At 54.5% G+C, this 12,601-nt stretch overlaps 1 protein-coding gene and 1 non-coding gene across 12 annotated transcripts in view; one reads left to right on the top strand and one right to left on the bottom strand.

Moving 5' to 3' along the window:
- PLA2G6 (phospholipase A2 group VI) overlaps positions 1-12,601 on the top strand; it is a 60,806-nt gene that overhangs the window by 34,916 nt on the left and 13,289 nt on the right. For 8 of the 11 annotated variants that reach the window (XR_006059481.2, XR_006059480.2, XM_012175630.4 and 5 more), the window contains 6 exons: positions 211-393; positions 4,834-4,942; positions 5,964-6,122; positions 7,881-7,959; positions 9,740-9,903; positions 11,481-11,631. Coding sequence is in view for 9 of the 11 variants with exons in the window: in XM_012175630.4 (XP_012031020.2) it covers positions 211-393; positions 4,834-4,942; positions 5,964-6,122; positions 7,881-7,959; positions 9,740-9,903; positions 11,481-11,631 (845 nt within the window). In the remaining 2 variants the exon portion in view is untranslated. The other 3 variants (XM_027968104.2, XM_012175634.5, XM_060414269.1) reach the window with 2 other exon arrangements.
- On the bottom strand, positions 2,771-2,844 carry TRNAG-CCC (transfer RNA glycine (anticodon CCC)). The gene has a single exon. It is a non-coding gene; the product is annotated as a tRNA-Gly (tRNA).

The raw sequence follows: 12,601 nt of genomic DNA, 5'->3' as shown, positions 1-12,601 counted from the left end.
TTCAAGTCACCATGTCTTCAGTCTTTGGTCCCCTAGTTCCCGAGGGGTGTGGAAGGCAAGGTCTGGGGCTTCCTGCCACCTGGGCTCTTCCTGCTGCTGGAGCTTTCCAGAGGCCCGAGGACGTGGCTGTGCCCAGGTGCCATCAGGTGCCACAGGCCACAGCCGCTCCAGCCGCCCAGCTGACCGGGGCTGGGACTCTTCTCTCCATAGATGGCCCGCCTGCTGCTGAAACGGGGTTGCGACGTGAACGGCACCAGCTCCGCAGGGAACACAGCCCTGCACGTGGCCGTCATGCGCAACCGCTTCGACTGTGTCATGGTGCTGCTGACCCATGGGGCCAACGCTGATGCCCGAGGCGAGCACGGCAACACCCCGCTGCACTTGGCCATGTCGGTGAGCCCCAGGTTGGCTGCCCATGCGGCAGGGGTCAGGTGACCACCCAGGCCAGGGCAGGTCCCCCTCTGAGTCCAGAATAAAAACTGCTTCCTCTGCGCTCCGGCACCTCTCATTCCCATGCCTCCATGTGACATCTGGACACAGTGAGAGGGGAAAATATAGCCCTGGCTACTGACTGTGCCCTGGGCAACTCACATCAACCCTGCCAGACTTGACTTCCTCATCTGGAGGATGGAGGTGTCTGTACCCGCCTGGCAGAGGTGTTGAGTGGATTCAGTGGTAGACACCCTGTGACTCTATGAGGGATGTCTAAGCAGCGCATGTAAGACCCGGCACAGAGTGAGCACGCCCAGGATGTTCTTCCTCATCCCGGCATCATCAGGGCAGACTTCATCTGCATGTTACTCTTATTTCCCTGGAAGGCTCCAAGCTTCTGGAGGGCAGGCCTGCTTACACATCTTGGTGGCCCATGGCAGGCACTGGTCACCTTTGTTGGTTTATCATAGAGCACAGTTTCTGCCCTTAAAGCGCCTGCAGTGAGGTTAGAAAACTACAGCGTGAACATATTAAATGCAGGGGAGGGAGTGTTATTTGTTACAGATGTGTGTGTGTGTGCGTGTGTGTGTGTGTGTGATTGTACCCGTAATTCATAAACCATAGGTACCCATAATTCTGTTCAACTTGTCTTAGAGTCATAAACTAGGAAATCTCTCTGGGACTCTAAAAGAAGTAGATTTAGGACAAATTCAAAGACATCCTGTTTTATACCAAAGGTCATAATTGTAGAGGGGATGTTGCCCAAAAGACTGAAACTATAAATAGAACTGTGAACATTTTTAGCACTGAATGGGCCCTTTGAATTATGTAGTTGAACAGTTCTCAAACTTTTTGGTCTGTCTTTTATACTCTTAAAAACTATTGAGAATCTCACAGACTTTGTTTATTTGAATTTGATCTATCCATATTGACCATATTAAAAATTACAAATGAGGGATTTTCAAGATACTGATGAATTCATTTAAAAATAACGATGATTAGGACTGCCCTGGCCGTCCAGTAGCTGAGACTGTGCTGCCAAAGCAGGACCCTGGTCAAGGAACTAGATCCCACATGCCGCAACTAAAGATTCTGTGTGCTGCAACAAGGATCAAAGGTCCCGCATGCCACAGCTAAGACCTGGTACAGCCAAAGAAGAAAAGAAAGAAAAATAATTTTTAAATTAAAAAAAAAACAACAAGAATGATTTACCAAGCCCATGCTATTGTAAGTAACATATTTATGGAAAATCAACTTTATTTTCTGAAACAGAGAATAATAGAAAACAGTTGGTATTGTTTTATATTTTTGTAAATCTTTTTAATGCCTGGCTTCAGAGAAGGCATGGATTTTCCTGTCTTCTGCTGCATTTATTCTGTTGTGGTATGTTGTTGAATGTGTTAAAAATATGAAGAAAGTCTGGCCTCACATAGATGTGTTTATAGTTGGAAAATATAGGTTAACTGTACCTTTCCAGATAATTGTGGATATTCTTTGTTGTTGTTCAATCGCTAAGTTGTGTCTGACTCTTTGAGACCCCATGGACTGCAGCACACCAGGCTTCCCTGTCCTTCACTATCTCCCAGTTTGCTCAGATTCATGGTCTGCACCAAAACTTGACAAGGGGTAGTTTCTGACAAGTTGAGTACAGTGGACACTCTGAAGCCATCTCCTTAGACTTTTCACACTTTGTGACAGTCAAATCTATTGGCATCTCTTGCACTTTGCGTGGATCTTTTAACCTATGCACAATTCCGTGTCATCTTTGGAAAATACTAGTTCTCTGAGTATGCCCAGCTTCCAAATGTTGACTCGATTCATCATACAGTCAACACCCCCCCACATTTGTAAATATCACTAAGGTTTCATCAGAACAGTTTCTAAATTTGGGGAAACCACTGGAGCCCATCATGGTGTATACCAGTTTTCTAGAATTCCAGTTTTTGTTTGAAAGCTTGAGTTTTATCACTGGCACAAAATACTGCCAGCTGTTTTTCTTGAAGTGACAGCACACTGCATTCATTTTTGAGAAAATGTCTCCTAGATCCCCAAGCTGAACAATCATGGTTTGCCTGCCAGTCGTTTCTCAAGTGAAAAGTGTTTCATGAAGAACAAGCAGCTTGTTCCGCTCACGACTCAGTCAGTCACATGGGAATTTTCCCGAGACAACCATCATACCTGGTTATGCTACAGACACGCTGTGTGCACACTCTCCATTTTATGACACTGAAAACACCAGTGTAGGAATGTAGTAAGAGTAACATTTCTTAGTGCTTCATCAAGGGACTGGCTTTTTTTTTTTTTTTTTGGCCATACCTAGCAGCATGTGGGATCTTAGTTCCCTAACCAGGGATTGAACCTGTGTCCCCTGAATTGGGAGTTCAGAGTCTTAACCACTGGACCACCAAGGGAGTCCCCCGAAGCTGGCTTTCTAATGAATGAATCCACTTTTCACTTGAGCACGTGGCAGAGAAGAAAACCATGACAACAGTTAGTCTGTGGGCACTGCTTTGCTTCGTGCTTAAGGCACCAGGAGTTTTATCCCTAGATGTTTCTACACCATTGGTACAAAAGTCAGCCGTGGGACTTCCCTGGTGGTCCAGTGGCTAAGATGCCTGAGTTCCCAATACAGGGGGTCCGGGGTTTGATCCCTGGCCAAGGAACTAGATCCCACATGATGCGAATAACAGTCTGCATGCTGTTCTTGTTGTTTAGTTGCTAAATCGTGTCTGACTCTTTTGTGACCCCATGGACTGTAGCCCACCAGGCTCCTTTGTCCTTGGGATTTCCCAGGGGAGAATACTGGAGTGGATTGCCTTTTCCTTCTCCGGGGGATCTTCCCAGTCTAGGGATTGAACTCACGTCTCTTGCATTAGCAGATGGATTCTTAGCTGAGCCACCTGGGAAGCCTAAGAGTGTGCTCATCACCACTGAAAGATCCCCCATGCCACAGCTAAGCCAAAAAGAAAACAAACAACTATATAAAAATCAGCCACTGCATAAAGTCAAACAGCATCTTGATATTTCTATGAAATAGTTCTAAGCTCTGGAACCCTCTAAAGGGTCTCCATGTTCATGGGGGTCCACAGTTCCTACCTTGAGAAGTGCTGACCTAGGCTGCTGCTTCCATACTTGCATCCCCTGCATTCCATCTGTGCAGCTTCTGGCAGATCCACGAACCGCTTTTACAGTTATGTACTTAATCATTGCTTGAAGTTGCCTTGCTTTTGCTGCTGCTGCTTAGTCACTTTGAAAGAAAATGAAGTCCCTCAGTCGTGTCCAACTGTTTGCGATCCCATGGACTGTAGCCTACCAGGCTCCTTGGTCTATGGGATTTTCCAGGCAAGAATACTGGTTGCCATTTCCTTCTCCAGGGGATCTTCCCGACCCAGGAATCGAACCCGGGTCTCCCACGTTGTAGGCAGACACTTTACCACTGAGCTACCAGAGAAGCCCTGGCTTGCTTTCAAACTTACTTAAACCTATACTTATTGGAGAAGGAAATGGCAACCCACTCCAGTATTCTTGCCTGGAGAATCCCAGGGATGGAGGAGCCTGGTGGGCTGCTGTCTATAGAGTCTCACAGAGTCGGACACGACGGAAGCGACTTAGCAGCAGCAGCAAACCGATAGTGGTAAACCAGGGCCACAAATAAAAGGTAACCAAAGAAGGAATACATAACTAATAGTTGAAACACACATTTACCTGTGCCCATATGCCTCCTAATGGGGTGTGAACAGCCATTTGGAAAACAGCATTATAGACACATCTCTTCATGCTTTAGGCAAGGGAATCCACCCCAAGAGAGAGACGTAAGTCCAGCGCTCAGGTCTCCTGGCAGCCGGCCTGTTGGTGTGTCCTGGGAACTGTGCCCAGCTAGCCCCACTGCCCCACCTCCAGACGTTCACTGCATGTGCTCTGGGGAGGGCGCTGCCATCAGGGAAGACTTGTACTCAGTTTCTTCCTGACTCAACCCACCCCCCTGGACTGAGTGGGGGGCCTTTCCTTGATCACGCTTTCCTGCTATTCCTGCAAGCGATCAGCAGCTGACCCTTCAGTGTCCCCATGTCTCTGGGGTCAGGGGTCATAGATGCATTGCTTCCTTTAAGAAGGAGCTGGCAGGCTGGGGGAGGGGGATATCATTCCAGTTTCTACCTGGGTTCTTAGATTCTCACCTACGGGGATACTCATAAGCCTATTTGTCAGGGCACTGGCCTTCCAACTATAGACTTTGCAATATGGGATTGACTGCGGGTGGTCAGAAGGGTTTCAGTGTCTCTTCCCATCCTGGTGAGAGGCCCCCCGAGGTGATGGGTTGTGGGGTGAAGAGGCCAAGGTCCTTTCTCTCCACGAGTCCCTGGGCTGTTGCTGATTTCACCTCCCCCGCCCCATCCCCAACAGAAAGACAACATAGAGATGATCAAGGCCCTCATCGTGTTTGGTGCAGAGGTGGACACCCCAAACGACTTTGGAGAAACCCCTGCGTTCATAGCCTCCAAGATCAGCAAACGTATGTGCTCTGCACTCTGGGACCAGAGTTGGGGGATGGAGGGGTGTGCAGGGAGGAGGGAGGTCCTAGCCATCAGGTGCCTGCATTCTGTCCACCCCCACTCCCAACTGTTCCCTGCAGGGAGCACCTAGGAGCACCTGGGAGGCCCCGAGGGGAAGCTTCCAGTTCCCAAGGACAAGGGCCCTGACTGAGGCCCCCAGGGGCTTGCCGAACCAGTGTCCTCTTCCCTGTGACTCCCCCACCACCTCAGGGTGCCGAGACTTGGGGTGGGGGTGGGGAAGGCAGTGGGAGCCTACTCTTCCCCACTCTTGGAGAATTCACTGATGGGATCACTTGTAAGAACAGCCTCAGGCTGGTGCATTGCTATATGGCACGTTTGCCCCCCACCCCTGCTTGTGCACAGGCATGTGCATGACATGTGTGCCCCCTTGCACCCTGGCATGTGCTGCATGACACGTGTGCCCCCCTTGCACACTGGCACGGTGTTTGCACTGCCTGCATACTTGGCGAGCCTTGGCTGCTGGGCTGGAAAGAGCAGATCCTCCTTACCAGCCGCCTGGAGCCCTCTGGAAGGTTCTGGGGAGCTGTGGAGGCTGCTGTGGGTGATACCTCGTAGTGCGTGCCAGCAAGCGTGCATGCGGGCGCATGTGCCTTTTCAGTGACCCCGTCCGGTAGGTGGGAGTAGACACCCACTGGCTGGTTCATCCCTGTTGAGCTCAAAAAGCCTTGAGAATTGCTCAATATGGAGGTGGGAATCCTGCTTTCTTGACTGGCGTAGAAGGGAAAGAGGGGGTTCCTCAAACACCAACCTTCTCATCCATGTTCCAAGTTCGAGACCCCAGAAGCTGTTTTGAGTATAACAGATTAGAGTGCGCACACTGTGTCAGGGTGGGGTGGGCTCTTGGGCACCCCCTACCCCCCAGGTGGCCTGGGATAGGGGATCAGGTGCAGAACGGACCTCTCATTTGCATCTGGTCAGTTTCTGATCCTGTGCCATCTCCCCCTCCCCACACATGACAAGTCGTCACCAGGAAGGCGCTCCTCACTCTGCTGAGAACTGTGGGGGCCGACTACCGCTTCCCACTCACGCAAGGGTTCTCGACGGAGCAGTGCTCCGCGGCAGCTCCCTCCTTCTCCATGGAAAGATCTCATCCCCCACCGATCAGCTTAAACAACCTAGGTAGGCCTGGCCCCTCCCATGCCCCCTCCTCTCCACCTGGTTCCTAGGTCCCTGGGTCAGGCAGTCCTGAAAGAAAGAAACCCTGGGGCCCAGGGAAGAGGTTATTAAAGGAAGCAAGGGGCAATGGGCAGCATTTGTCAGCCTTGGGGGACAGCCAGCAACACATAGAGTCCGGAGACTGGTGGGGTCCCTGGCTAATGGCCTGTGGTCCGCTTCCTTGACAGGGTTCCTTGGACACCTATAAGGTGGGCGCTTTGTTGATCTCTCTCTGTCCTGGGAGCTCAGGCGGGCAGCGAGGAGTGCTCTTGGGGACTCAGAGCTGTTGGGGGTTCTCTGGCTTCTACCAGGAGCCTTTCTACCATGCTGCTGCGTCTCCATCAGGCCCGGGGCCTCCGTGCTCCTCTTCCAGCCCCTTCAGTGACCTACTGGCCAGGCAATTAGCATCTGCCCCTGTGCATCCTCGGTATCCAAGGAGACGGCTCCCAAGGAGGCAGAGACCTTCTCTGGGCTTCCTGTGGGCCTGGCCCACCCTGAACCCTGGATTGTTTAGGAGTTGGGGTTCCCTGAACAAGGCAGCCAGGGACCGATCCTTCATAAGCCAGCACTATTCTTAAACTCTTGGGGAATCAGACACCAGCATCTTTAGACAGGATAGCCTGGCCAACCCTGAACTCAGGACAGGGCAGAGCGGGCAGCCACAGTTAGTCCCTCTGGCTCTGCCTCTCTCCCCAACGGCCCCTCCTCCCCGCCCCGCACCCCCCATCATTCTCTCTCAATTTTACAGGCAATCAGTCACCCAAGCCAGGCCGGATGGTGGGCCTGGGGCGCGGCATCAGATGGGTAATGCCCTGGGCCTAGAGGAGCCGCAGGGCCCGCTGTGCCCTGAGTTAGATGCAGCTCTAGTCCCCTCTTCTCCTTTGTCTCAGCCGCACGTCCCACTCCCTGGCGCTCTGTCCACCACCTCTCTTGGCTAGGCTTGTGCTTATCTTGTCCACTCTGGCCCCTTGCCCTGGTGAGGGGGAGACACATTGCCTGGAAGCCTGCTGTCCTGCTTCGCTGCTTCTAAGACTCCATGCACAGTGGTGGGACAGCCTGTCAGAATCCGGATGATGAGGCCTTGCAGGGCCAGGCTGCTTGTCAGAAGAGCAGCTAATGCATTTGTTGGGCATGGGATGGGCCTTGGACCCAGGCAAAACATGCATGCTGTGGGTAAGGGCACCGCTCTGAGGCCTCTGAGGGTTTCCAGACCTGGGATCAGAACAAGAGGTGTCTGGGAAGCAGTCGGGCTATCTCTCTTCCTTCAGGGAGTCAAACCCCGGGAAATGTCCCGACTCAGCCCTTTTGGCTAAACGAGCCTCATCCGTAAATCGGGGATAAGGATTCTGGAGAAGGTGGTTGTCCGCAGCACCGGCTGGCATGCATGAAGAAACTCTCTGTGAAGTGGACACACAGCACACAGGGCAGGGGTGCTTGTGCTTCGGGGCTCTGGGGGGAAAATACAGGAAAATCGAGAGCTTGCCAGGCAGGGTAGGGGGCCATGCCCAGAGCGGTGGGCTCCCCTCCGTGTTCCAAGCCCACTGCTCCCCAAGGGGCCAGTTGTATTCTGCGATGAAGAGCCCTTGCAGGGAGTGGGAGGCAGATGTTCCTGCCAGGGACAGAGGGGTGAGGGCACAGCTCCAGGTTTGCCCCCAAAAGGGGAGGTGGGGTGGGAGACCAGCACCTGCTTGGGCCCTGCCCACCCTGCCCTGTGCCCCGCAGAACTGCAGGACATCACGCAGATCTCCCGGGCCCGGAAGCCAGCCTTCATCCTGAGCTCCATGAGGGACGAGAAGCGGACGTGAGTGTTGGGGACAGGGCGGGGCGTGGGGGACGGTGCACATGTGCGAGGCCTCTGGTGGGCCGCCCAGCGGGCTTGGGGCTGTTGTCTAGTCTGCATCTGGCTCTGTGAGGTGGCTTGCGCCCTCTGCAGTTCACAGCAAAGAGACTGAGTCTTCAGAGAGCCTGGGTCTACTTCATCAATCGCCCTGCAGGCTGCCGGTCACTCGATGGAGCTGGCTGCGGCTGCTGTCCCGGGTCGTCGGGGGAGCTGGCCCAGATCTCCTCTGGAGAGAGCCCTTAGCGGCACGGTGCTGAGCCTGCTTCCTTCTGATTCCACCTGCTCCCTACCCTCCCTCCCTCCAACAGCCAGTAGGAGTACAGCTGGCATCCCAAGCCCCTGCTGTCCACCCAGGCCCATGCTAGGAGGCAGGCCGGGGTGATGGGTGCTAAGAGAGGCCCAGACCCTGTCCCCGCGGACAGTCCCTGGTGACCACAGTTGTCAGAACCCATGCCCGCCAGCTCAGCGAGTTCCCAGGACAAACATGCCTCCTTTCGGCTGTGCTCTCTCCACCCTTCCCTTTAATAACAGAGGTGGTTTATCTGTTCTCTGTTCTCTGTTTTTGTTTTTGTTTTTTTTACTTTCCTGTGTTCCTAACTGCCTTCCTCGGGAGGCACTCATTAGGAACCTTGCTTGGCAGATGCAGAATGTGAGGGGAAGTCACTTGCTCAAGGTTACACAGAGTCAGTGTCAGAGCAGCCGGGGCTTCCGCAGTCCATGCCCTTTCTGCTCCCTGCGGGCTCTCTCCTAGCCGCACCCATGTGCCCACCCCTGCAGGGAAGGCCCTTCCCTCCTGGAAGCAGAGGCAGCCCCAGCTCCCGGACCGGGGGGCCATATCGGTGGTTCCACCTCACATCTGAATGGTCGGCTTCCCCTCAAGCTGTAGTGCATTCGTTTCCTCAGCCACCCTGGAACGTGCACCCTGGGAGTGCGCCTGCTCTAGCAGCCTTCTCACGCTTCCCTCCTTGCACCCCTACACACACACCCCCCCACCAGTGCAGGGGCTGAGGGGTACCCCAGGGAAGACCAACAGGTCCCTTCCAGTGAGAGGAGGGAGGGTGCAGATGCTCCAGCAGGGCCAGGGGAGTCTGCACGGCCCTGAGAGCCTCCCCTTCCCCAGAGGAGGAGTGAGGAGAGAGTCGGGACAGGCCTGTGGGGCCCTCCCCGCGAAGGTCTGAGAGCCGCACAGCTTAGCCCTGTTTCCTCCCGGTTGATCCCTCTGTTGCCAACCCTACATCTTCAGAAGGGTCTCTTGCCCTTTTTCTCCAGCCTCCCTGGTCAAGGGCCCCACAGGCCTCCAGCAACAGCACAGCTTGTTCTGCCACGTTTCGGGCTTGCTGCAAAGCTGGGCAGCTTGTCCAGGAAAAGATGAGGGAGCCCGGAGGCAGGGGTCATAGGCTCCCACATTTACCAGCTGTGGGGGAGACAGACCCAGGTGTCTGCTGAGGTGGTACCTGGCCAGAAGGGCTTACACCACCCGTCCCCCCACCCTTACCTGCCCTTACCTGCCTGGATCCTCTTCTTTGTTGCACCTCTGGTCTCCTGAAGTCCCGTGTTTGTCCCTGGACTGACTGTGCTGCCCACCCCTGGCCCCCACCCCCAAGCCCCAGTAGCACATGAGCTCCAGGGCTTGGTCTCCAGGGCTCAAGCTGCTGCCACCGGGCAGATGCTCAGGGACACGGCCTGCAAAGTGCTGGCTGTAATGGGACCCTCTTCTCTCCCACTGCTGTTCCCACCACAGCCACGACCACCTGCTCTGCCTGGACGGAGGGGGCGTGAAAGGCCTCGTCATCATCCAGCTGCTCATCGCAATCGAGAAGGCCTCGGGCATCGCCACCAAGGACCTCTTCGACTGGGTGGCTGGGACCAGCACGGGGGGCATCCTGGCCCTGGCCATCCTGCACAGTGAGGGCCGCCCCTGGGCCGCGGGGCAGGATGGGGTGGGGCTGAGACCTGCCCTTGGATTTGGCTGAGTTTGTTTTCAGAGCTTTGCAGAGTTCATGGAGGTGGGGAGGACCCGAGAGCCCTCTTTCAGGTTAGGGGGTTGCACAGAGGGTGTTGGGGTCTGAGGCTGGAAGGAGAAGGGCTGAGGGTGGGCCACAGTGATGCCCGCCTAGCCCAGAGGACAGAGCTGGTTCTCTTCTCTTTCAGTGTTAGGAGCCACCTTGAGTCACGAATACCAGCGCCGTGGTCTGCACACTTCACTTTACCCCAGGGACATGGAGGCGCTGGGAGAGGGGTGGCCCTAAGTCACGTGGCCCACCCCAGGGGGTGCTGGCCTAGGAGTCCCTAGGGCTCCCAGTCCAGCACATCCCAAGGCCGCAGGCCATCTGCTCGCCCTGTAGCTTCACTGAGGTCACGGGGGCACTTTGCTTGCTGGACAGACCTCGGGGTCGGCCTTGTCTCAACTCACACGATGTCTCCTTCATGGAGCTGCTGTCTGGCTGCGCGATGCTGCCTATAGGGGGCCCTCTCGGAGCCAGCTACCACCCCTCGGGAATTATCTCAGCATCCCTGCCCGAGTTGGGTTCCAGGACCTCCAACTCGTCCTCCAGACCTGAAGGCACCAGGAGAGGACCCTCCCCTCCTTGACATCGGCCAGGCCTGTGCTTGGTGCCAGGGGTCAGGACGGAGCACGCCCCACCTCAGGGAGCCCCCAGGCATTAGGCGTTCACTGTGAGAGGAGGCTGTGGCCCGGCCATCCAGGGTGTTGGGGGACAGGGGACACGGCCAGCCCAGGAGGTGGCCTAGAGCAGCGTCCATGAAGCTCCAGGAAGAGGAGGTTGTCAGGCAGCGGCTGCTGGGACCTCTCTTCCTGACCTCTGGGGCCCCAGGTCCCGTCTCTGGTTTTCCCTGAGATAAGGGCCAGTTCAGGGCTGACCTCTGCCTGAGGCAGGAGGGTCATGAGGTCTGGGGGTGGGGCAGAGGGCGCAGGTCCTTGCTTCTCCTCCAGAGAGGGTCATGTCCTTCTTCAGGGGATGTTTATCCCCCATCCAGGGTCTTCGGGCTACCAGGGGCTATGGGAGGTATCTGAGAAGTCGCCTCTCAGTGGGCAGTCATCCTCTCCAGTGGGCAGAAGCCCCCACTTCCGTAGCCCCCTGCTTGCACACCCCTGGCCTAACTGAGGGGTGCTTAGCGGTTTCCTTGTCCCATGAGGTGCAGCCTGCCCCAGGACACTGTCTGTTCTCACGGGACAGGGCCGGTCCTTCTATTCTGTGGCAAATGGGGTGGATCTAGATTTATAAGCTTTTACACTTTTGGGGCCCATCATTAAAGAAAAAAACACAAGTTACGAATATAAAATTAAGTACCGAGCTGTGGGGCCGCTGAAGGGGATTTCTGCCTGTGTGGGAAGTTGCAGAGGAGGGTCCCAGCAGCCTCGGCTCAGTCGGTGCTCCCTCCCACCCCCGGTCCCTGTGCCCAGGCCCTCTGTCGGGGCAGCCCTTGCATCTTCTCCCCACCTCCGCCCTGCTCGTTCCTAGGCAAGTCCATGGCCTACATGCGTGGTGTGTACTTTCGCATGAAGGATGAGGTTTTCCGGGGCTCTCGGCCCTACGAGTCGGGGCCCCTGGAGGAGTTCCTGAAGCGGGAGTTTGGAGAGCACACCAAGATGACGGACGTCAAGAAGCCCAAGTAAGCCTCCTGGGTGGGACGTGGGCGGCTTTGGTGCCAGCCATGCACCCCTTTTGGCCCTTCCTGGGGCAGAAGGCTCCCTGCCCTGGTCTGATTAAAGCTGAGCAGGGAGGGGTGGGGGGATCCTGGAGAACACAGGTAGGGAACAGCTTCCGCCCATGTCTGATGTTTTTCCATCCACACAGCACATCCCTGCGTCAGAGCCGGTTGATTCTCGTCCATCACACACATACTTGCTGAGCATGGCTCTGTGTGCGTGCGTGTGTGTGCATGTGTGCGTGTGTGTGCATGTGTGTGTGTGTGTGTGTGTGTGTGTGTGATGCGGTGATGCAGCCATCAGGTGGGAAGGCTTATGATCTGATTGGGAGATAACTGACCTAAAAAAAAGGCAACCACGCAAAGTACCATGTGCTTAAGAGGTTCCAGAAGAACCTTCAGTACCACTTCTTTGTAGTATTTATTTCCATCCTGGAATTACTTGATTTTCTGCCTCATGCCACGTTTGCCTGCCAGACTGTGAGCTCCCTGAAGCAGGAATGTGACTGTCTTGTTTTTCCGTAGTCCCAGCATCTAGCACAATGCCTGCCCCAGAGCGGACCCCTGAAAAGTGTTCGGCAACTGAGTCTCTGTGGGACCAAGAGGGGGAGAAAAGACTGTGGACAAAGTGGTCAGGGAGGGCTTCCTGGAGGAAGTGAGGTGTGAGCAAGCTCTGGAGGGTTAGGAGGATTTCTTTTCATAATAAAGCTGTTTTTTTTTCTCTATTTAAGAATAATGCATAGTCTTTTAAGAAAATTTGGAAGATACAGAAAGTAAAAAGAAGAGGAAATATATCATCCATGATTTATTAACTGAAAGATAATGTTTTGAAAAATGTTTTTTGTATATTTTATCCTAGACATTTTTTTTCTGTTTTATGGTGAAATAGAACATTTAGAAAAGTACATTAAACAGTTCTGTAAATAAATCTAAA

Source organism: Ovis aries, chromosome 3 (assembly GCF_016772045.2).
Source record: "Ovis aries strain OAR_USU_Benz2616 breed Rambouillet chromosome 3, ARS-UI_Ramb_v3.0, whole genome shotgun sequence".
NCBI classification, from domain to species: domain Eukaryota; kingdom Metazoa; phylum Chordata; class Mammalia; order Artiodactyla; family Bovidae; genus Ovis; species Ovis aries.
The sequence above is the reverse complement of the archived record's forward strand: the minus strand, read 5'-3'. Positions and strand labels throughout refer to the sequence as shown.